At 44.0% G+C, this 22,821-nt stretch overlaps 1 protein-coding gene across 1 annotated transcript in view; it reads left to right on the top strand.

Moving 5' to 3' along the window:
- Nucleotides 1–22,821, top strand: part of STK32B (serine/threonine kinase 32B) — a 417,658-nt gene that overhangs the window by 372,853 nt on the left and 21,984 nt on the right. Inside the window, exons 7-9 of the mRNA XM_038745347.1 lie at nt 11,603–11,719; nt 15,779–15,904; nt 19,625–19,756. Coding sequence (XP_038601275.1) covers nt 11,603–11,719; nt 15,779–15,904; nt 19,625–19,756 — 375 coding nt within the window. The remainder of the gene's footprint in view (nt 1–11,602; nt 11,720–15,778; nt 15,905–19,624; nt 19,757–22,821) is intronic.

Genomic DNA, 22,821 nt, shown 5'->3' with positions numbered 1-22,821 from the left:
ACATTTATTCAGTGCCCACTGTGTGCAAAGCACTGTACTAAGCAGTTGGGAGAGTACGATATAACAATAAACAGACACAGCCCCTGCCCACAACAAACATACAGTCTAGAGGGGGAGGCAGAAATTAGTATGAATAAATAAATGATAGACATGGACATAAGTGCTGTGGGGCTGGGAGGGGGGATGAATAAAAGGAGCTAGTCAGGGTGATACAGAAGGGAGTAGGAGAAGAGGAAAGGAAGGTGTGATCAAGGAAGGCCTCCTGGAGGAGATGTGCCTTCAATAATATAATAATAATAATAATACTGGCATTTATTAAGCACTTACTACATGAAAAGCATGAAGGAGAAGAGAAAGCAATTGTCTGTCCAACATGGCCATGTTCCAGGCCAGAGGCAGGTCGTGGGGGAGAGGACGGTGGCAAAATAATTATAATAATAATGGCATTTATTAAGCACTTACTATGTGCAAAGCACTGTTCTAAGAGCTGGGGAGGTTACAAGGTGATCAGGTTGTCCCATGGGGGGCTCACAGTCTTAATCCCCATTTTGCTCCACTACAGGTGTGCTGTGTGACCTTAGGCATGTCACTTAAATTCTCTGGGCAACAGTTCCCTCATCTGTAAACTGGGGATTAAGACTTTAAACTCTATGTGAGGTAGGGACTGTGTCCAATTTGATTAACTTGTATTTACACAGTGCTTGGAACATAGTAAATGCTTAACAAGTACCATAATTATTAATAAAGATGATTGATTAATTGAAATTAGTGATGTTCCATGTTCTTTTCCATTTGGAAAAGGCATCATTAAAGATAAAGTTTCAAAATCTGAGGTAAGAAATATTGTTGAAACAGGGAAAATTTGTATTTGCCACTAAAAATGCAGGGGGATTGCTACAAATGGGGAGAGGTTGAAATTTGTTTTCCCCAAGAATTCTGTCCAGACAAAAAGATGAGCCTCATTTGGGCAGTGTGAGGCATTTGGAGTGTTTGCAACTGAGATGCAGAACTCTTTTCGATCCATCCAACCCTCCCTCCTACCAGATCCAGTTCCCAGATGAGGGAACTGAGGCCCAGAGAAGTTAAGTGACTTGCCCAGATGAGATGGAGGTACAGTAAAAGGTTGGCATTGTTCGTTCATTCATTCAGTCAAATTTATTGCGTGCTTACCGTGTGCAGAGCACTGTACTAAGCATTTGGAAAGTACAATTAGAAGAGTGAAGTGTGCGGGCTGGGTGGTACTAGGAGAGCAGTGAAGTCAAGAAGGAGGGGGCAAAGGGATTGATGGCTTTAAAGCCACACTGCTTCTCAGAAGACCTGGTAGGTGTCCCAGTGTCCACTCCCGGTGACCCCCGGGGTGTCCCTGAGCAGGCCTCAGGGTTCAGGTTCAGACCAGGATGGGGTTTTAAACCCACTTTTAAAGCAGCTCTGTCTTGACAGAGGGCTGAGGGGTGGCCAGACCCACTCTTAAACATCCCTCATCATCTGGACCCCACATTGTTCTCCTGGGATTGGACTGGGCCTCCTAGAGAGAATCATGGTCTGTTTCCCTTGGATTTCCATGGATCTTCCTAGGGAGCGAGCAGGGACATGGGAGCGACGACATTCCTAGACCCGGAGACACCTCATCTTAGGCGTGCATGCTTACCTATTTTCTTGGTAAAATCCAAATTTTACCACAAACCAGCCCCCCAGCTCTCTCCTCTAACATCAACCTTCTGCACTGTAACTCAATCTCCTCTATCTCACCCACATCCTGCCTACCTCCTCATAACCAGCAATGACTGTCCCCACATTTAAAGCCTTACTGAAGGACCATCTCCTCCAAAAGGCCTTCCCTGACTAAACCCTCATTTCCTCTTCTTCTACTTCCTTCTGAGTCACCCTTGCACTTGGTTGTGCTCCCTTTATTCCTCCCTCCCTCAGCCCCGCAGCACTTATGTCCATATCCCCTTCCTTCCTCACCCCCTCTCCATCCCCCCATCTTACCTCCTTCCCTTCCCCACAGCACCTGTATATATGTATATATGTTTGTACATATTTATTACTCTATTTATTTTACTTGTACATATCTATTCTATTTATTTTATTTTGTTAGTATGTTTGGTTTTGTTCTCTGTCTCCCCCTTTTAGACTGTGAGCCCACTATTAGGTAGGGACTGTCTCTATATGTTGCCAACTTGTACTTCTCAAGCTCTTAGTACAGTGCTCTGCAAACAGTAAGCGCTCAATAAATACGATTGATGATGATGATGATATCCATAATTCATTTATTTATAATAATAAGAATGGCATTTATTAAGCACTTACTATGTGCAAAGCACTGTTCTAAGTGCTGAGGTCTGTCTCCCCCTCTAGACTGGAAGCTCGTTGTGGGCAGGAAATACGTCCACCACCTCTGTCATATTGTACTGTATTCTTCCAAGTACAGGGAAGCAGCATGCCTCAGTGAAAAGAGCACAGGCTTGGGAGTCAGAGGTTGTGGGTTCTAATCGCGGCTCCTCCACTTGTCAGCTGTGTAATCTTGAGCTAGTCACTTCAGTTCTCTGTACCTCAGTTACCTCATCTGTATAATGGGGATTGACTGTGAGCCCCATGTGGGACAACCTGATTACCTTGTATCTACCCCAGTGCTTAGACCAGAGCTTGGCACATAGTAAGCGATTAACAAATACCATCATTATTATTCTTATTGTATAGTACAGTGCTTTGCACAGAGCAGTGTTGCTTAGTGGATAGAGCTTGGGGATGCAGTCAGAAGGACCTGGGTTCTAACACCAGCTCCACTACATGTGTGCTGTGTGACCTTAGGCATAACACTTAACTTCTCTGGGCATCAGTTCCCTCATCTGTAAAATGGGGATTAAGACTTTAAACTCTATGTGAGATAGGGACTGTGTCCAACTTGATTAACTTGTATTTATACAGTGCTTGGAACATAGTAAATGCGTAACAAGTACCATAATTATGAATAAAGATGATTGATTAATTGAAATTAGTGATGTTCCATGTTCTTTTCCATTTGAAAAAGGCAGCAGTAAAGATAAAGTTTCAAAACCAGAGGTTAGAAATATTGTTGGAACAGGGAAAATTTGTATTTGCCACTACAAATGCAGGGGGATTGCCACAAATGGGAAGAGGTTGAAATTTGTTTTCCCCAAGAATTCTGTCCAGACAAAAAGATGAGCCTCATTTGGGCAGTGTGAGGCAAACTGAGATGCAGAACTCTTTTCGATCCATCCAACCCTCCCTCCCACCAGCTCTGTTTCTTTTTCCCAGCCCCTCTCTCTCCATCATAAACGTCCGGTAAGACGCCAACCACTTGTGAGACCGTGAAAAGCTCTGGAACCCCGCTGTCCTCATCTACCCTCCCACCCAAGCTGCTGTAATTGCTTGACTCCTTATGCCATCGGTGCGCATGTCACTTTTCTTGAAAATCGCACAATTTCCAAGTGCATCTTTTTTATTCCACTGCAGTGGCATTGAGAATAGGAGCCGAGTGGTATTTCTCCAAACCGTGGGTTGATTCCCAGCCAGCCCCTCCGCATTTCCTGCCCCTGCTCCCAACTGAAGCCCAGGGCGAGAGACGAAAGTGTCTCAGCTGCATTTGGTGTGTAGGCCGGGCCGGGATGGTGGCAGGCTTTGGACACATTCCCAGATGTCCCACGGGACCGGTGGGTCTGGTCCACCAAATGTTGGTCTCCCAGGACCACTTTATCCAGGATTCCCACTCCCCACTGGGTTCCATCTGCTCCTGGACCCCTCCAGCACCACCGAGACTTGGAGCCTGTTTTTTCTATTTGTTTGTGTTTTAATGTTTCATCAATCCTGATATGCCTTCTCCCCCTCCTAGACTGTGAGCCCGCTGTTGGGTAGGGACCGTCTCTATATGTTGCAAACTTGTACTTCCAAGTGCTTAGTACAGTGCTCTACACACAGTAAGCACTCAATAAATACAATTGAATGAATGAATGAATATGCCTAATATAATAAAACTATCTTTTCAGCACTTTCATTCATTCATTCAGTCGTATTTTCTGAGTGCTTACTGCGTGCAGATCAATGTACTAAGTGCTTAGAAGAGCATAATAATAATAATTATTATGGCATTTGTTAAGCACGTACTATGTGCCAAGCACTGTTCTAAGCGCTGCGGTTGATACCAAGTAATCAGGTTGTCCCACATGGGGCTCACAGTCTTAATCCCCATTTTACAGAGGAGGTCACTGAGGCTCAGAGAAGTGAAGTGACTTGCCCAAGGTCACACGTCGACAAGTGGCGGAGCCGGGATTAGAACCCATGTCTTCTGTCTCCCAACCCGTGCTCTTTCCATTGTCACATTCCCTGCCCACAATGAGTTTAAAGTCTAGAGTGCCTATTCTATGCCAAGTACTGTACTGAGCTCTTCATATCTGCCAAACTAACTCATTTCCCCCCTTCAAAGCCCTACTGAGACCTCACCTCCTCCAGGAGGCCTTCCCAGACTGAGCCCCCTTTTCCTCTGCTCCTCCTCCCCTCCCCATCGCCCCCCTCCCTCCCTCTGCCCTACCTCCTTCCCCTCCCCACAGCACTTGTATATATTTGTACATATTTATTACTCTATTTTATTAATCATGTGTATATATCTATAATTCTATGTATCTATTCTGATGGTATCAATGCCTGACTACTTGTTTTGTTTTGTTGTCTGTCTCCCCCTTCTAGACTGTGAGCCCGTTGTTGGGTAGGGACTGTCTCTATCTGTTGCCGAATTGTACTTTCAAGTGCTTAGTACAGTGCTCTGCAAACAGTAAGCGCTCAATAAATACAATTGAATGAATGAATGAATGAATAATAATAATAATAATAATAATAAAGGCATTTATTAAGCGCTTACCATGTGCAATGCACTATTCTAAGCGCTGGGGAGGTTACAAGGTGATCAGGTTGTCCCAAGGGGTTGACAGTCTTAATCCCCATTTTACAGATGAGGGAACTGAGGCCCAGAGAAGTTAAGTGACTTGCCCAAAGTCACACAGCTGACAAGTGGCAGAGCCGGGATTTGAATCCATGACCTCTGACTCCAAAGACCCGTGCTCTTTCCATTGGTCCTCTGACTCCCAAATCTGCGCTATTCCCACTAGGCCATGCTACTTCTCCATTCCCTTCGTCCCTCTTAAACTTTAAGATTTTGAGCCCCATGACAGACAGGGACTGTACTTAATTTTCATCTTTGTATAATAATAATAATAATGACATTTATTAAGTGTTTACTATGTGCAGAGCACTGTTCTAAGTGCTGGGGAGGTTACAAGGTGATCAGGTTATCCCATGGGGGGCTCACAGTCTTCTTCCCCATTTTACAGATGAGGTAACTGAGGCCCAGAGAAGTGAAATAACCTGCCCAAAGTCACACAGCTGACAATTGGAGGAGCTGGGATTTGAACCCATGACCTCTAACTCCAAAGCCCATGGTCTTTCCACTGAGCCATGCTGCTGCTTCTTCTTTCACCTCTATTTTGTACAGTACCTGGCCCTCAGTAAGCATTTAATGAATACCACAGTTATTGTTATTATTATCCACAGATTTTTCTGTTTTACTAATAGTGTCTAAATTTCCCTTGAAGTTGGGAGTATTAAAGAGAAATTTAAGGAGAACATGGGATGAGCAGAAGGGACAGCTTGACTATAATGAGGAAACTGTGGGCTGGGAACGACACACTTCATCGGGTACTTGAATTTAAGGCAAGTCCTGGGTTCTAATTCCAGCTCCACCACCAGTCTGCTTTGTGACCTTGGGCAACTGCTTAACTTCTCTGGGCCTTAGTTCCCTCATCTGTAAAATGGGGATTAAGACTGTGAGCCCCATGTGGGACAGGGCCTGTGCCCAACCTGATTAGCTTGCATCTACCCCAGTGCTTAGTAGTGACTGGCACATAGTAAGTGTTTAACAAATACCATTTCATGAAATAGAAAAAACTGATAATAATAATAATAATAATAATAATAATGGCATTTATTAAGCACTTACCATGTGCAAAGCACTGTTCTAAGGGCTGGGGAGGTTACAAGGTGATCAGGTTGTCCCATGGGGGGTTCACAGTCTTAATCCCCATTTTACAGATGAGGTAACTGAGGCACAGGGAATAATAATAATAATGGCATTTATTAAGCACTTACTATGTGCAAAGCACTGTTCTAAGCGCTGGGAGGGATACAAGGTAATCAGGTTGTCCCACGTGAGGCTTACAGTCTTCATCCCCATTTTACAGATGAGGTAACTGAGGCCCAGAGAAGTTAAGTGATTTGCTCAAAGTCACACAGCTGACAATTGGCAGAGCCAGGATTTGAACCCATGACCTCTGACTCCAAAGCCCATGCTCTTTCCACTGAGGCATACTGTGTGGTGATTCTGGACCATCTCAACTCCATTCAGCGCTCAGCCGAAGTCAAAAGAAAAAAAAACAAAACAAAAAAGTAAAGGGGCTGGATAATGGATAACCCACAGACTGTATTTCAGACCTTCCAGCATTGATTGCACCTCTCTCTGCCTATGTTCAACAAGTGAATAGGATTAAATACCTCATGCCTCAAAATGAAATGTTATGTTTTTGTAGAGAAGAGTAAATTAATTAGGTTTCAATCATGTTTTCCTCCCTCAGTTTGGACAACAGATCTTGGATCCTTAATGTGACATGATGATGATAATAATGATAATAATGATAATTGTGGTGTTTGTTAAGCACTTACTATGTGCCAGGCACTGTACTAAATGCTGGGGTTGATACAGGCAAATCAGGTTGGGCACAGTGCCTGTCCCACATGGGGTTTGCAGCCTCAGTCCCCATTTAACAGATGAGGTAACGGAGGCACAGAGAAGTGAAGTGATTTGCCCAAAGTCACACAGCAGATGTGTAGCGGATCTGGGATTAGAATCCATGACCTTCTGACTCCCACTCTATCCACTATGCCACTATCCACTATGCCACTAATAATAATAATAGTATTCATTCATTCGTTCAATCATATTTATTGAGCGCTTACTGTATGCAGAGCACTGTACTAAGAGCTTGGGAAGTACAAGTCGGCACCATATAGAGATGGTCCCTACCCAACAACGGGATCACAGTCTAGAAGAACTCTAGTAATAATAATAATTGTCACATCTGTTAATCACTCTGTGCCTAAAACCATGCAAAGTACTTGGGTAGAGACAAAATACTCAGATCAGATACAGTCATTATACCGCATGGGGTTACAGTCTATGGTGGTGTGAGGATAATCCAGTTTGTGGCTTATCCATTATTCATATAACTCTATTTATCTATATTAATGGTATTGATGCCTGTCTACTTGTTTTGTTTTGTTGTCTGTCTCCGCCTTCTAGACTGTGAGCCTGTTGTTGGGTAGCGATTGTCTCTGCTGCTGAATTGTTCTTTCCAAGCGCTTAGTACAGTGCTCTGCACACAGGAAGAGCTCAATAAATCCAATTGAATGAATTGAATGAATGAATGAATGAGGTCAAGAAAATTTAATAGCCATTTTACCTGAAGCAGGCCAATGAACAAACAGCTCATTCTTCCGTGATTTGAAGCTTCTGCGAATAATCAAATTTGCCTTGGGACCAGGTGCACTTCTAAAATGTGTCTGGTTTTTCAACTCTGATGAGACGAGGTCCTCTTATGAAGTGGAATGCATTTCACACAAGAAAGCCGAGGGGAGAAAGAGACCAAAATGAGATGATGATGATGCCATTTATTAAGTGCTTACTATGTGCGAAGTACTGTTCTAAGAGCTGGGGAGGTTACAAGGTGATGAGGTTGTCCCACGGGGGGCTCACAGTCTTAATCCCCATTTTACAGGTGAGGTAACTGAGGCACAGATAAGTTACTTGCCCAAAGTCACACAGCTGACAATTGGCGGAGCCGGGATTTGAACCCATGACCTCTAACTCCAAAGACCGTGCTTTTTCCACTGAGCCACACTGCTCATCCGAGAGGGAGAATCCCCATTTGCTGGTCATAACAGGGAAGAGTGGCCATTTGGATTTCTGAACCCTGCAAGTTTGCAGCTCTGCATAACAGTAACAATAATAATAATAATAGCAGCACTTGTTGAGCACTTCTATGTGCCAAGTACTGTTCTAAGCGCTGGATAAAAAGTTAATCAGGTTGGACGCAAAGTCCTACCTGGGGCTCACAATTTAAATCCCCATTTTATAGATGTGACAACTGAGTCACCAAAAATTGAACAGAGTTGCCCAGGGCCCCACAGCGGACAAGAGGCCGATTAGAACCCAAGTCCTTCTGATTCCCAGAACTGTGTTCTATCTGATATTCATCCCAGCGGCCTTGAGCAATAGCTGTTTCCAGAACTCCGTGAAGCCTTCCTTTTTCTAGAAAGTAACAACCAACCTGCAAGAAGCCTCCAGAAACCACTGTGTTCCAAACAGAATTCAGAAAAAGAAGCAACATATTTTCTTTGAAAATTACGTCTCCCACCAACACTGTCAGTTGGCAGGTGATGATGGTCATAACCCCACCCCACTAATTTGAATCATTGGCCTCCCTGAGAAATACATTGGTCACACACGATTTGGACCAGATCACTAACTAGAGTTCTCTTTTTAATACAATATCTCAAATACAATCTTCTAGATTGTGAGCTTGTTGTGGGCAGGAATGTGTCTGTTCATTGTTATATTGTACACTCCCAAGCTCTTAGTACAGTGCTTTGCCCATGGTAAATGCTCAAAAAATATGATTGAGTTAATGAATAATAATAATAATGGCATTTATTAAGCACTCACTATGTGCAAAGCATGGTTCTAAGTGCTGGGGAGGTTACAAAGTGATCCAGTTGTCCCACGGGGGGCTCATAGTATTAATCCCCATTTTACAGATGAGGGAACAGAGACCCAGAGAAGTCAAGTGACTTTCCCAAAGTCACACAGCTGACAATTGGCAGAGCCGGGATTTGAACCCATGACCTCCGACTCCAAAGCCCACGCTCTTTCCACTGAGCCATGCCGCTTCTCATATGTTTTTTCAGGTTTGGGGGGTTTTGGGGGTTTTGGGGTTGTTTTTTTTTTACCAAACCCACTGTGACATTCACTCACAGACTGAACCTCAAACCCACACAAATCCTCTGAGATAATCAGTCCCAAAAAGTGGCCTCACAGAGAGCTCTGAACAAATAAGCAATTTGATGATGTCAAACTTTAGGCATTAGGGAAGGCAGACAATTTGAATCATTCAGGCAGATGAAATTGCACATCTCTCCCCTTGTTTCCCTCTGTGTTAAGCATGCCAGGAAAAAAAGTGCTATCAGGATTGTGAAGAATCCTGGCATTTGTGGGCTCATTATTTTGGAATTTCTTCATTTGAAAAGTGGACTGGTCATTCACCATCCTGGGCACAACAAGTAGAGGAAAACGATGGCAGGTGAAGAAAGAATACCAGTCATCATCATCAATCGTATTTATTGAGCGCTTACTGTGTGCAGAGCACTGTACTAAGCGCTTGGGAAGTACAAGTTGGCAACATATAGGGACAGTCCCTACCCAACAGTGGGCTCACAGTCTAAAAGTCGATCACTAGAACTTATTGAACGCTTAGTCATTGCAGAGAGAACTGTACTAAGCGCTTGAACGAGTGCAGTAGAGCTAGGAAACGCCATCCTTGCTCTCGAGGAGGTTTTTTTATGGTATTTGTTAAGCGCTTTCTATGGGCCGGGCATACCGTGTGAAGGTAGCTGTTCTGGCAAAAGCCATCAGTGGAATGGACCAACCTGACCTATGTGATGCTCACCCCTCTTGCAGCCCCACAGCATTTATGTCCATATCCTTTCACTCTGCCATTTCCTCTATCTGTAATTTATTTTCATGTCCGATTTCCCCTCTAGACTGTACTTTCCTTGTGGGGACATGTCTACCAACTCTGTTGTATTGTACTCTCCCAAGCACAGCTCTCTGCACATTGTAGGCACTCAATAAGTACCATCGAATGATTAACTGATTGATCGGGGCTGATTGGCATAGTGCTAGATAATATATATACAATATATTTTATATGTATTATATCATATATCATACAGTGCTCTGCACACAGTAAACGCTCAATAAAAACAAAGGAATGAATGAAAGAATCATATTACATACAGCATATACTATATATTACACTGCATATATGATAAAATAGATAGTATTAATTATACAACACATTATACATATAATATGATGTAATATGTAATAGATACAGTATATCTATCATACATTACATCACGTTATACACACAATGTGACATAATGTGTAATAGATACAATATATCTATTTGACATCATAAAGAAGAGAAGGGAATGTCACTATTTATTGTTGTATTTAGCAGGAGTAGAGATACTCCTTATTTTACACCCAGGTGCAGTACATAGAGTTCTAAGCTGTTTGTAATCAATTAATCAATCAGTCATATTTATTGTGTGCTTACTATATACAGAACAGTGGACTAAGTGCTTGGGAGGGTACAGTATGACAGAGCTGGTAGACAGTTTCCCTTCTCACAAGGGGCTTAGAGTCTAGAGTGTAGAATTGTAAATATTTTTATTTCTCTCTCCCCATTATAGTGTAATGATGTTGCGGACGGGAAGCCTATCGTGAGCATCTGTGAATTCAGTTTAGTATAGTACACTGCCCTCAGTAGATAATAATAATAATGATGGCATTGGTTAAGCGCTTACTATGTGCCAAACACTGTTGCAAGCACTGGGGAGGGGATACAGCGTGAAGCAGAGAAAGAGCAGCGTGGTGCAGTGGAAAGAGCACAGGTTTTGGAGTCAGAGGTCATGGGTTCAAATCCCGGCTCCGCCACTTTTCTTTCAGTGGTATTTATTGAGCACTTACTGTGTGCAGAGCACTGTACTAAGCACTTGGGAAGTGCAAGTTGGCAACATATAGAGACGGTTCCTACCCAACAGCGGGCTCACAGTCTAGAAGACTTGTCACTGTCTTCACTTGTCAGCTGTGTGACTGTGGGCAAGTCACTTAACTTCTCTGGGCCTCAGTTGCCTCATCTGTAAAATGGGGATAAAGACTGTCAGATCCCCGTGGGACAATCTGATCACCTTGTAACCTCCTCAGTGCTTAGAACAGTGCTTTGCACATAGTAAGCACTTAATAAAATGCCATCATCATTATTATTATTATTACAAGGTAAGCAGGTTGTCCCACATGGGGCTCACAGTCTTAATCCCCATTTTACAGATGAGGTAACTGAGGCCCAGAAAAATGAGGTAAGTTGTCAAAGTCACACAGCTGACAAGTGGCAGAGCCGGGATTAGAACCCATGACTTCTGACTCCCAAGCCCGGGCTCTTTCCACTGAGCCACGCTGCTTCAGTAAATGTCACCGATTTGACTATTCCACAAAAAGGTTGAAAAGTTGTTGCCTTTGCAATGACTTGACCCCACACCCTGAAGTTTGAATTTCATGTTTCGTGTCAGCATTTCAAGTGCGACCCTTTCGGGGGGAAAAGAACGCAGAACCAGTTGAGGATGGGTGGCGGTGTTTGAGTTTGTTGCCTGAGAACTTGGTTGGGACTGACCTGTTTCCTGTGTCCGTTGGTTACAGAGACCTTATGAAATCCATTCGACGACCCCAATCGACGAGGTCCTCAACATGTTCAAGGTGGAGAGAGTTCATTACTCCTCGGCCTGGTGTAAGGGGATGGTGGCCTTGCTGAAAAAGGTGAGGGGGCCAGTCTCATTGGAGCCCAGTGTACAGAAATCTGAGCCCCAGGGATCTTCCCTGAAGGTGAGGGGTGGGGAATCCCTAGACCCTGCCACAGCTGCTAAATATAATTGTGACACTTGCTAAGCACTTACTATGTGCTTAGCTGTACTAAGCTCAGGGATGGAGACAAGCAGTGTGGCTTAGTGGGCTCGGGAGTCAGAGGACGTGGGTTCTAATCCTGGCTCTGTCACTTGTCTGCTGTGTGACGTTGAACAAGCCACTTCACTTCTCTGTGCCTCAGTAACCTCCTGTGTAAAATGGAGATTAAAACTATGAACCCCATTTGGGGCAACCTGATTACCTTGTGCCTACACCAGCGCTTAGAACAGTGCGTGGCATGTAGTAAGCGCTTATCAAATGCCATCATCATCATCATTATTATTATTATTACAAACAAATCGGGTTGGACACAGTCCCTGTCCCACCTGGGGCTCGCAGTCTCATTCCCTATTGTCCAGATGAGGTAACTGAGGCACACAGAAGTGAAGTGATTTATCCAAGGTCACACAGCAGACAAGTGGCAGAGCTGGGATTAGAACACACAACCTCCTGTCTCCCAGGCCTGGGCTCTAGCCACTATGCCATACTGCTTCATGGTATGCTAATGAAAGGGGGACCCCAGGGAATTGATGATGATGATTATGATGGTATTTGATAAACAATTACTATGCATCAAGCACTCTTTTAAGCTCTGGGGTGGATGCAAGCTAATCGGGTTGGACACAGGAAACATGGGGCTCACAGTCTTAATTCCTATTTTACCGATGAGGGGACAGAGGTACGGAGAAGTGAAGCGGCTTGCCCAAATGAATCCCAGGAGCCAAGGGATGAAAGGGACAGGGAGATTATAGAAGGAAGGGAAAAGAAAGAGAAGAGCATTAGAAGCGGAGAGGAGAGAAGAGGAAGAGCATAGACCTCAGAATCAGAAGATCATGGGTTCTAATCCTGGCTCTGCCACTTGTCTGCTGTGTGGCCTTGGGCAAGTCATTTCACTTCTCTGTGTCTCAGTTCCCTCATCTGTAAATGGTGATTAAGATTGCGAGCCCCACGTGGGACAGGGACTATACCCAACCTGATATGCTTGTGCCCACCCCAGTGCTTACTACAGTGCCTGGCATGTATTAAGCACCTAATGAATACCACAGTTATCATTATTATTGTTAGAGAGATAACAAGGCCAAGGTAGAAAATGGAACCACTTCCCTCTTCACCTCTGCACAGTGTCCTTAAGAGTGACTTGGGCCTTCCCAGACTGAGCCCCCTCTTTCCTCTTCCTCTCCTCCCCTTCCCCATCCCCCCCCCACCCTACCTCCTTCCCCTCCCCACAGCACCTGTATATATGTTTGTACAGATTTATTACTCTATTTATTTTACTTGTACATATTTACTATTCTATTTTATTTTGTTAATATGTTTTGTTTTTCATTCATTCATTCATTCAATTGTATTTATTGAGCGCTTACTGTGTGCAGAGCACTGTACTAAGCACTTGGGAAGTACAAGTTTGCAACATATAGAGACGGTCCCAACCCAACAGCGGGCTCACAGTCTAGAAGGGGGAGACAGACAACAAAACAAAACATGTAAACCAAATAAAATAAATAGATTAAATATGTACAAGTAAAATAAATGCATTCATTCAATTGTATTTATTGAGCTCTTACTGTGTGCAGAGGACTGTACCAAGAGCTTGGGAAGTACAATATTCCCCTCCCCACAGCACCTGTATATATGTATACATGTTCGCACGTGTTTATTACTCTATTTATTTATTTTATTTGTACTTATTTATTCTATTTATTTTGTGAATATGTTTTGTTGTCTGTCTCCCCCTTCTAGACTGTGAGCTCGCTGTTGGGTAGGGACTGTCTCTATATGCTGCCAACTTGTACATCCCAAGCGCTTAGTACAGTGCTCTGCACACAGTAAGCGCTCAATAAATATGATTCAATGAATGATTGAATGAATGATGGAATCCAGGAGGGAAATCAGGAAGGCAGAGGTGCCCATGAGGTGGTAGTGGTTCTGGCGAGCCGTCAGTGGACTAGACCGTCCTCACCAATGTGATGCTCACAGTCTCAATCCCTATTTTACAGATGAGGTAACTAAGGCCCAGAGAAGTGAAGTGACTTGCCCAAGGTCACACAGCAGGCAAGTGGTGGAGCCGGGTTTAGAACCCATGACCTTCTGGCTCCCAGGCCCAGGCTGTATTGACTGGCAGAGAATCATAAACGTAATAATCAAAGTACTATATGTAACAAGAAACTTTTTGAGAAAGTTGTCTAGATTATGACTCAAGAAAGCCAGTAGTCTATTAATAATGATAATAATAATACTTGTTAAGGACTTACTATGTTCATTCATTCATTCATTCAATCATATTTATTGAGCGCTTACTGTGTGCAGAGCACTGTACTAAGCGCTTGGGAAGTACAAGTTGGCAACATATGGAGACGGTCCCTACCCAACAGCAGGCTCACAGTCTAGAAGGGGGAGACAGACAACTAAACAAAACATATTAACAAAATAAAATAAATAGAATGGTAAATATGTACAAGTAAAATAAATAGAGTAATGAATATGTACAAACATATATACAGGTGCTGTGGGGAGCGGAAGGAGGTCAGGGGGAGGGGGAGGAGGGGGAGAGGAATGAGGGGGCTCAGTCTGGGAAGGCCTCCTGGAGGAGGTGAGCTCTCAGTAGGGCTTTGAAGGGAGGAAGAGAGCTAGCTTGGCGGATGTGCAGAGGGAGGGCATTCCAGGCCAAGGGGAGGATGTGGGCCAGGGGTCAATGGTGGGACAGGCGAGAACGAGGCCGAGTGAGGAGGTTAGCGGAGGCAGAGGAGCGGAGGGTGCGGGCTGGGTTGGAGAAGGAAAGAAGGGAGGTGAGGTAGAAGGGGGAGAGGTGCCAAACACTGTTCTAAACACTGGGTAGATACAAGTTAACCATATTGGACACAGTTCCTGTCCCACATGGGGCTCACACTCTTTATCCCCATATGGCAGGTGATGGAATTGAGGAACAGAAAAGTGAAGCGACCTGCCCAACATCACACAACAGACATGAAGCAGAGCGGGGATTAGAACCCAGGTCCTACTGAGTCCCAGGCCCGAACTCTATCCACTAAGATATGCGGTGTGGCTTTGGTCATCTGACTGAACCTCTGTGTCTCAGTTCCTTCATCTGTTAAATAAGGAATAAACACCCACCTCAGGATGTAAAATCCTGAGGATCAAAGACTATGAAATGCACTGAACTCCTTGGGAAAAAAACCTTGGTATGATGGAAAGAGCAAGTATCTAGGATCCAGGAAACCTGGGTTCCAGGCCCAGCATGCTGTGTGACCTCATACCAGTCATTTAACTTCTCTGTGCCTCAGTTTTCTCATCTGTAAATCAGGGATTCATTCATTCATTCAATAGTATTTATTGAGCGCTTACTGTGTGCAGAGCACTGTACTAAGTGCTTGGGAAGTACAAGTTGACAACATACAGAGACGGTCCCTACCCAACAGCAGGCTCTAAAATACCTGTTCTTCCCTCCTTTTAAGACTGGGAGTCTCACATGTGGCAAGGACTTTGCTCGATCTGATTATCTTGAATCTACCCCAGCACTTAGTGCTGTGTTAAATGGTTACAGAAAACAATAGTAGTGTTTCCTTGTGAGTGTTTTAGCATGGAAAATAACCGTACCACGATCCAAACCCTGGCCTAGTTGGAAAAAACACAGAACCGGGAGTCAGTTCCATCCTCAGCTCCACCACTTGCTTGAGATGTGACAGTGGGCAAGTCACTCGGTGTCTGTGGGCCTCGGTTTCCTCATCTATAAAATGGGATGAAGAGACCTATTTTCCCTCCCCCTTAATCTGAGAACACCATCTGGGATAGGAACTGTGTCTGACCTGATTGAATTGTATCTACCCCTTCATCATATTGCTTGATACATAATAGGTGCTTAACGACTACACCGATTTTTGTAGACCGGGAAGTTAGAAGGCTTTGTTTCTGCTGCAGCTCCTCAGCAAAGATCCCGAGTGTCGTCTCTCCAGCCTGGTGGACATTCAGAGCTCTCCGTTCTTAGCGGACATGAACTGGGATGCGGTGCTGGGGAAGGCGGTGGTTCCTGGCTTTGTTCCAAACGTGAGTCCATATTGTATTCCCTCGACAATCGTCCATCCCTCTTTGGCCGTTACCCCTTTCCCGATCTGCTTGTGTGGGCCAAGCGTGGGAATGCCACCATGGCCTAGTGGAAATAGCCCGGGCCTAGATGTAAGAGAATATGGGTTCTAATCCCAGCTCTGCTACGTGACTGCTTTGTGATCCTGGGTGAGTCATTTCACTTCTCTGGGCCTCATTTACCTCATCTGTAAAATGGGGATTGAGACTGTGAGCCCCCTGTGTTCATAGAGAAGCAGCATGGCTCAATGGAAAGAGCCTGGGCTTGGGAGTCAGAGGTCATGGGTTTAAATCCCAGCTCCGCCAATTGTCAGCTGTGTGACTTTGAGCAAGTCACTTAACTTCTCTGTACCTCAGTTACCTCATCTGTAAAATGGGGATGAAGACTGTGAGCCCCACGTGGGACAATCTGATCACCTTGTATCCTTCCCAGCGCTTAGAACAGTGCTTTGCACATAGTAAGTGCTTAACAAATGCCATCATCATTATTATTACTACAAGTAAATTGGGTTGGATGCAATCCCTGTTCCACATAATAATAATAATGATGGGATTTGTTAAGTGCTTACTATGTGCAAAGCACTGTTCTAAGCACTGGGGAGGATACAGGTGATCAGATTGTCCCACGTGGGGCTCACAGTCTTCATCCCCATTTTACAGATGAGGTAACTGAGGCTCAGAGAAGTTAACTGAATTGCCCAAGGTCACACAGCAGACATGTGGCAGAGCTGGGATTTGAACCCATGACCTCTGACTCCCAAGCCCAGGCTCTTTCCACTGAGCCACACTGCTTCCATCCCAGTGCTTAGTACAATGCCTGGCACATAGTAAGCACTTTAAAAATGCTGCAATTATCATTATTATTGTCTGAACTGCAGTTACCTCATCGATAAAATGGGGATTAAGACCGTGAGCCCCATGTGGGATAGGGACTGTGCCTGACCTGATTGTCTCGTATCTACCCAAGTGCTTAGAACAGTGCTTGGCATATTATAAGAGCTTAAAAAAATCATTGTTATTATCATTATTATTATTAATGATCACTATTAATAATAATGATCACTATTGTTATTAATAATAATGGTGATAATAATTCCATCTCAGAGAGCAAGGAGAGTGGTGGATTTCCTCCATGGCCTCAGGCTGCTTGAGCCATAGACCAATTAAAGATTCACTCACTGACCACAGCACTGCTCTCTCTGCCTCAGATAAAACTTCTGCTGGTTGCAACTGTGCCCCTATTTGTAAAATCACTTCAGTTTCTTGAGAGGGAAGAGCAGCATGGACTATAATAATAATAATGGTGGTATTTGTTAAGCACTTACTATGTGCTAGGCACCGTACTAAGCGCTGGGGTGGATGCAAGCGAATGGGGCTGGACACAGTCCCTGTCCCACATGGGGCTAGGTGTCTCAATTCCCATTTTACAGAGGCACTGACTCTGTGCTGAGCACTGTTCTAAGTGCTGGGGAAGGTACAAGATAATCAGGACCCACTTGATGCTCACAGTCTAAGTAGGAAGGACAACAGGTATCGAATCCCCATTTTTGTAGATAAGGGTCCCAAGGCACAAAGAAGTGAAGTTACTTGCCCAAGGTCACACGGCAGACAAGTGGCAGAGCCGGGATTAGAACTCCTGACCTTCTGATTCCCAGGACCAACCTCGATGATGCCATGCTGCTTCTGTTATGTCCTTACTAAGTGCCAGGCACTGTACTAAGTGCTAGGGTGGATATAAGCAAATCAGGTTGGACACAGTCCTTGTCCCACATGGGGCTCACAGTCTCAATCCCCATTTTACAGATAAGGTAAATGAGGCCCAGAGAAGTTAAGTGACTTGCCCAAGGTCACACAGCAGACAAGAGGCAGAGCCAGGATTCCAAGGATTCCAATGTCACACAGCAATCCCATGTTATATATCAAAATTACTTAATTTGGGCATCTAAGGGGCCCAAATCACAACAGGACCTGGTAAAAAGAGTATGGGCCTTTCGTTCATTCATTCAATCGTATTTATTGAGTGCTTACTGTGTGCAGAGCACTGTACTAAGCGCTTGGGAAGTACAAGTTGGCAACAACTTGGGAGTCAAGCATCCCTGCGTTCTATTCCCGGTTTTTCCACTTACCTGCTATGTGACCTTGAGCAAGTCACTTCACTTCTTTGTGCCTTGGGACCCTCATCTACAAAAATGGGGATTCGATACCTGTTGTCCTTCCTACTTAGACTGTGAGCATCAAGTGGGTCCTGATTATCTTGTACCTTCCCCAGCACCTAGAACAGTGCTCAGCACAGAGTCAGTGCTTAACAAATGTCACAATGATGATGATGATGATTTAGTCTATGGCAGAGGAATCAGATTTAGTGTTCTAGGGATAGTTTGTCTCAAGCAAAATATTTGCAGTGTTCAATTGGATTTTTGAGACCAGGAGAGACGGGAGACAAATGGTAATTGCATTCAGTTTTTAATCAGCTAGAAGCATGGAGAAGGCAGAATTAGTGAGCTTTGTGTTTTCTTATTTGTTAGAGCAGAGACAGTGTCCACTCATTAGCTAAACTCCTCAAAGTGCCTCAGGCTGACCTCTTCCCTCCTCCTGCTTCTGGTCTGGAACGCCCTACCTCCTCCTGACAGACAATGACTCTCCCCACTTTCAAAGCCTTATTGAAAGCCCATCTCCTCCAAGAGGCCTTCCCTGACTAAGCCCTCCTTTCCTCTTCTCCCACTCCCTTCTCTAAGTTACAGTTTAATTTACAGTCTAGAGGGAGAGACAGACATTGATATAAACAAATAAATAACAGATATGGGCATAAGTGCTGTGGGGCTGGGTGGTGGAATGAATAAAGGGAGCAAGTCAGGGAGATGCGGAAGGAAGTGGGAGAAGAGGAAAAGTGGAGCTTAGTCAGGGGAGGCCTCTTGAAAGAAATGGGTCTTCTCTAACGTTTTGAGTGGGGCGAGTAGGGTGGGGAGATAGACTCTAGTGCACAGATGATTGGGGAAGATAGAGCTGGGAGAGATTAATTAAATCAGGGAAGGCTTCCTGGAGGGGTTATAGACTGTAATCTCCTTGAAGGCAGGGATCGTTTCTATCAACTCGTATTGTACTTTCCCAAACACTTAGTACAGTGCTCTGTGTACAATAAGTGCTCAATTGATTGATTAATAGATGTGATTTAATCCATAAATGGTACTTATTGAGCACTTACTGCACTCAATAGGCTTAGTAGGGCTTTGAAGGTGAAGAGATATCTGATTGCATCTATCCTAGCCCTCAGGCATGAGCAAGAAAGGTCAATAATGAGAGAAGAGCAAGCCATGGTGACTAAATATTATTGATTGGTTGTTATGCTCTCAGTTTGGCATGAATTGTCAGTTAATTAGTAGCATTTACTGAGTGCTTCTGTGCACACTGCACTGTACTAACCACTGAGGAGGGCATAATAAAGAAAAACACAGTCCTCCACCTCAAGGAGTCTACAATCTAATGAGTCAGATTGAGGGCCAATAACTCAAGTTCTTGCTCAAAGCTTCATGGGCCAGTCATTTATCCCATAATCCTTTCTCTTGGTAATGGTCAATGCATCAAATGTCTCAAGCAGAAGCTAAAGCCTAACCTGAGCTAACTTCAGAAAGCACAACATGGATACCAAGGTGGTGGAAAATCGTGCCTTTCTTGCTTTCAAAACAGAAAGGAAGGCTAAACTGTGACCCTACTTTCGAACTTGAGGAAATGATTCTGGAATCGAAGCCCCTTCATAAAAAGAAGAAGCGACTTGCTAAAAACAAATCCAAAGATGGAGCAAAAGAAAGTTGTACCCTGGTAAGTGCAAGGCTGACACTTGAAGTGCACACGCATGCATACACAAGCGCCTAATACAGTGCTCTGCACACAGTAAGCGCTTAATAAATACGATTGAATGAACAAATGCACACACATAGAGCTCTCATCCTCCCCTCCCCAACAGACACCACACCAAGAAGATTCCAAGGTTGAAGGAGAATTGCATGAGAACAGAGGTAAATCTCTTTGATTCTTGGACAGATTGTAGACAGATGGGCCCCACTATATTCATTCAATCGTATTTATTGAGTGCTTACTGTGTGCAGAGCACTGTACTAAGTGTTTGGGGAGTACAAGTTGGCAACATATAGAGGCAGTCCCTACCCAACAGCAGGAACACAGTCTAGAAGGGGGAGACAGAGAACAAAACAAAACATATTAACAAAATAAAATAAATAGAATATATATGTACAAATAAAATAGAGTAATAAATACATAGAAACATATATACATATGTACAGGTGCTGTGGGGAGGGGAAGGAGGTAAGGCGGGGGGATGAGGAGGGGCAGGAGGGGGAGAGGAAGGAGGGGGCTCAGTCTGGGAAGGCCTCCTGGAGGAGGTGAGCTCTCAGTAGGGCTTTGAAGGGAGGAAAAGATCCCCCACAGACACCACACCAAGAAGATTCGAAGGTTGAAGGAGAATTGCATGAGAACAGAGGTAAATCTCTTTGATTCTTGGACAGATTGTAGACATATGGGCCCCACTATATCTTAGTTGAGGACAGATGGTCCCCACTATATCTTAGTTGAGAAGACTGAGCAACAGAGGTGGAGTGCTGAAGACAGTCAATTTAAACTAGATTCACATTGCTTCTTCATCTGCCTGTGATAATATCCACTGATAGCAGCTTCCTCATCCCTTTCAAGGAATCAGTGCCTCAGTGATACCTATTGAGTGCTTACTGTGTGCAGAGCACTGTACTAAGTGCTTGGGAGGGTATAAAACAATAGAGTCGGTAGACATGTTCCCTGCCCTTAAGGAGTTTACAATAATAATAATAATAATGATGGTATTTGTTAAGTGCTTACTAAGGGCCAAGCACTGTTCTAAGCGCTGGGGTAGATACCAAGTAATCAGGTTGCCCCACATGGGGCTGACAGTCTTAATCCCCATTTTACAGATGAGGGAACTGAGGCCCAGAGAAATTAAGCACCCCAGGTCACACAGTGGACAAGTGGCGGAGTTAGGATTAATACCCACGACCTCTTAATCCCAAGCCCGCGCTCTTTCCAAGGAGCCACGCTGCTTTTCTCGTGAGACATTTACAATCCAGTCCCTGCAGTTCGTTCAAAGATGCAAAGTCATGGAAGTAAAAGTTAGAGTTGAGGAGGAGAAGGAGGGAAGAGATGGGATAGGATGGAGGAGTGGGGCCTTGAGACTGGAGCTCCACAGTTGCTCTGGGATATTTGGCTTTCAGATACATAATCTCCACATGCCATTTGAGGACTGAATTTAAGTATGAGACCACAATAAACAAAATACATCAAGAGACAAATACAGTGTCTCAGGTTCAGATAGATTCATCAAACGCAGAGATTTATTGGGTGTTTACTATGTGCAGAGCACTCTACTAACCACTTGGGAGAATACAGTCCTTAATCCTCAAGAATCTTACATTGCAGTAGGGCACCTTAAATGGCATTTATGTGGGGAAATTGTATAACCAACAAAAGTCGACTTTACTATTTGCTGTCTGGGATTAGCTAGATGGAATAATGTCCGCTTATTGCAGGATGACTTGGGGAAGGTGCAACCTTTCAGGATTTAAAGCTAGGAGTCCATTCTCTGCCTCTAGGCCATAAGCTTGTTGTGGGCAGGAATGTGTCTGTTCGTTATTATATTGTACTTTCCCAAAGGCTTAGTACAATGCTTTGCACACAGTAAGCCCTCAGTAAATAAGATTGAATGAATGAATGAATGCTTCATAGATTCTTTAGTTGCCTCCAGTAGCTTTAAAAGGGTCGTGTCCCCTATGGGGCATAAGACACCCAGAAGGCTGACAGAGCCACCAAATCACCCTTGACACCAGGTCCTCACCCTTCTTCATCAATCAATCAATCATTCAATAGTATTTAATGAGTTTTTACTCTGTGCAGAATACTGTCCTGAATGCTTGGGAGAGTACAAAATGATACAGTTCATAGACAGGATCCCTGCCCTCAAGGAGCTTACAGCCTAGGGGGATTTAATCAAATCAATCAATTGTATTCACTGAGCACTAAATGTGTGCAGAGCACTGTATACTGGGAGAGTACAGTATAACAATGTAGCAGAATAATAATAAGAATAATAATGGTATTTGTAAAGTGCTTCCTATGTGCCAAGCACTTACCTGCTCACAATGAGCTTACAGTTTGAAGTGTTCATTGTCTGGAAAGTATAGTGATAATAATGGCATTAATTAAGCACTTTCTATGTGTCAAGCAGTGTTCTAAGCAACCCTAGATGATGATAATAATAATCATGATAATAATAATGGGTACTTGTTAAGCATTTACTATGCGCCAAGCACTGTTCTAGGCGTTAGGGTAAATAATAATGATAATAATGGCATTTATTAAGTAATTACTATGTTCAAAGCACTGTTCTAAGTGCTGGGGAGGTTACAAGGTGATCAGGTTGTCCCACAGGGGGCTCACAGTCTAAATCCCCATTTTACAGATGAGGTAACTGAGGCACAAAGAAGTTAAGTTACTTGCCCAAAGTTATATAGTTGACAATTGGCAGAGCAATCAATCAATCAATCATATTTATTGAGTGCTTACTGTGTACAGAGCACTGTACTAAGCGCTTGGGAAGTACAAGTTGGCAACATATAACAGGGATTTGAACCCATGACCTCCGACTCCAAATCACATGCTCTTTCCACTGAGCCATGCTGCTTAAGCCATGCATGCTTAAATACAAGTTAAGCATGTTTGACACAGTCTCTGTCCCACACAGGGTTCAAAATCTTAATCCCCATTTGACAGATGAGGGAACCGAGGCCCAGAGAAGTGAAGTGTGAGCTCATCGTGAACAGGGAATGTGTCAGGTTGTTGTT

Source organism: Tachyglossus aculeatus, chromosome 4, assembly GCF_015852505.1.
Source record: "Tachyglossus aculeatus isolate mTacAcu1 chromosome 4, mTacAcu1.pri, whole genome shotgun sequence".
Lineage (NCBI taxonomy): Eukaryota > Metazoa > Chordata > Mammalia > Monotremata > Tachyglossidae > Tachyglossus > Tachyglossus aculeatus.
Note: the sequence above shows the minus strand (reverse complement) of the source record. Positions and strands in the feature narration are given on the sequence as shown.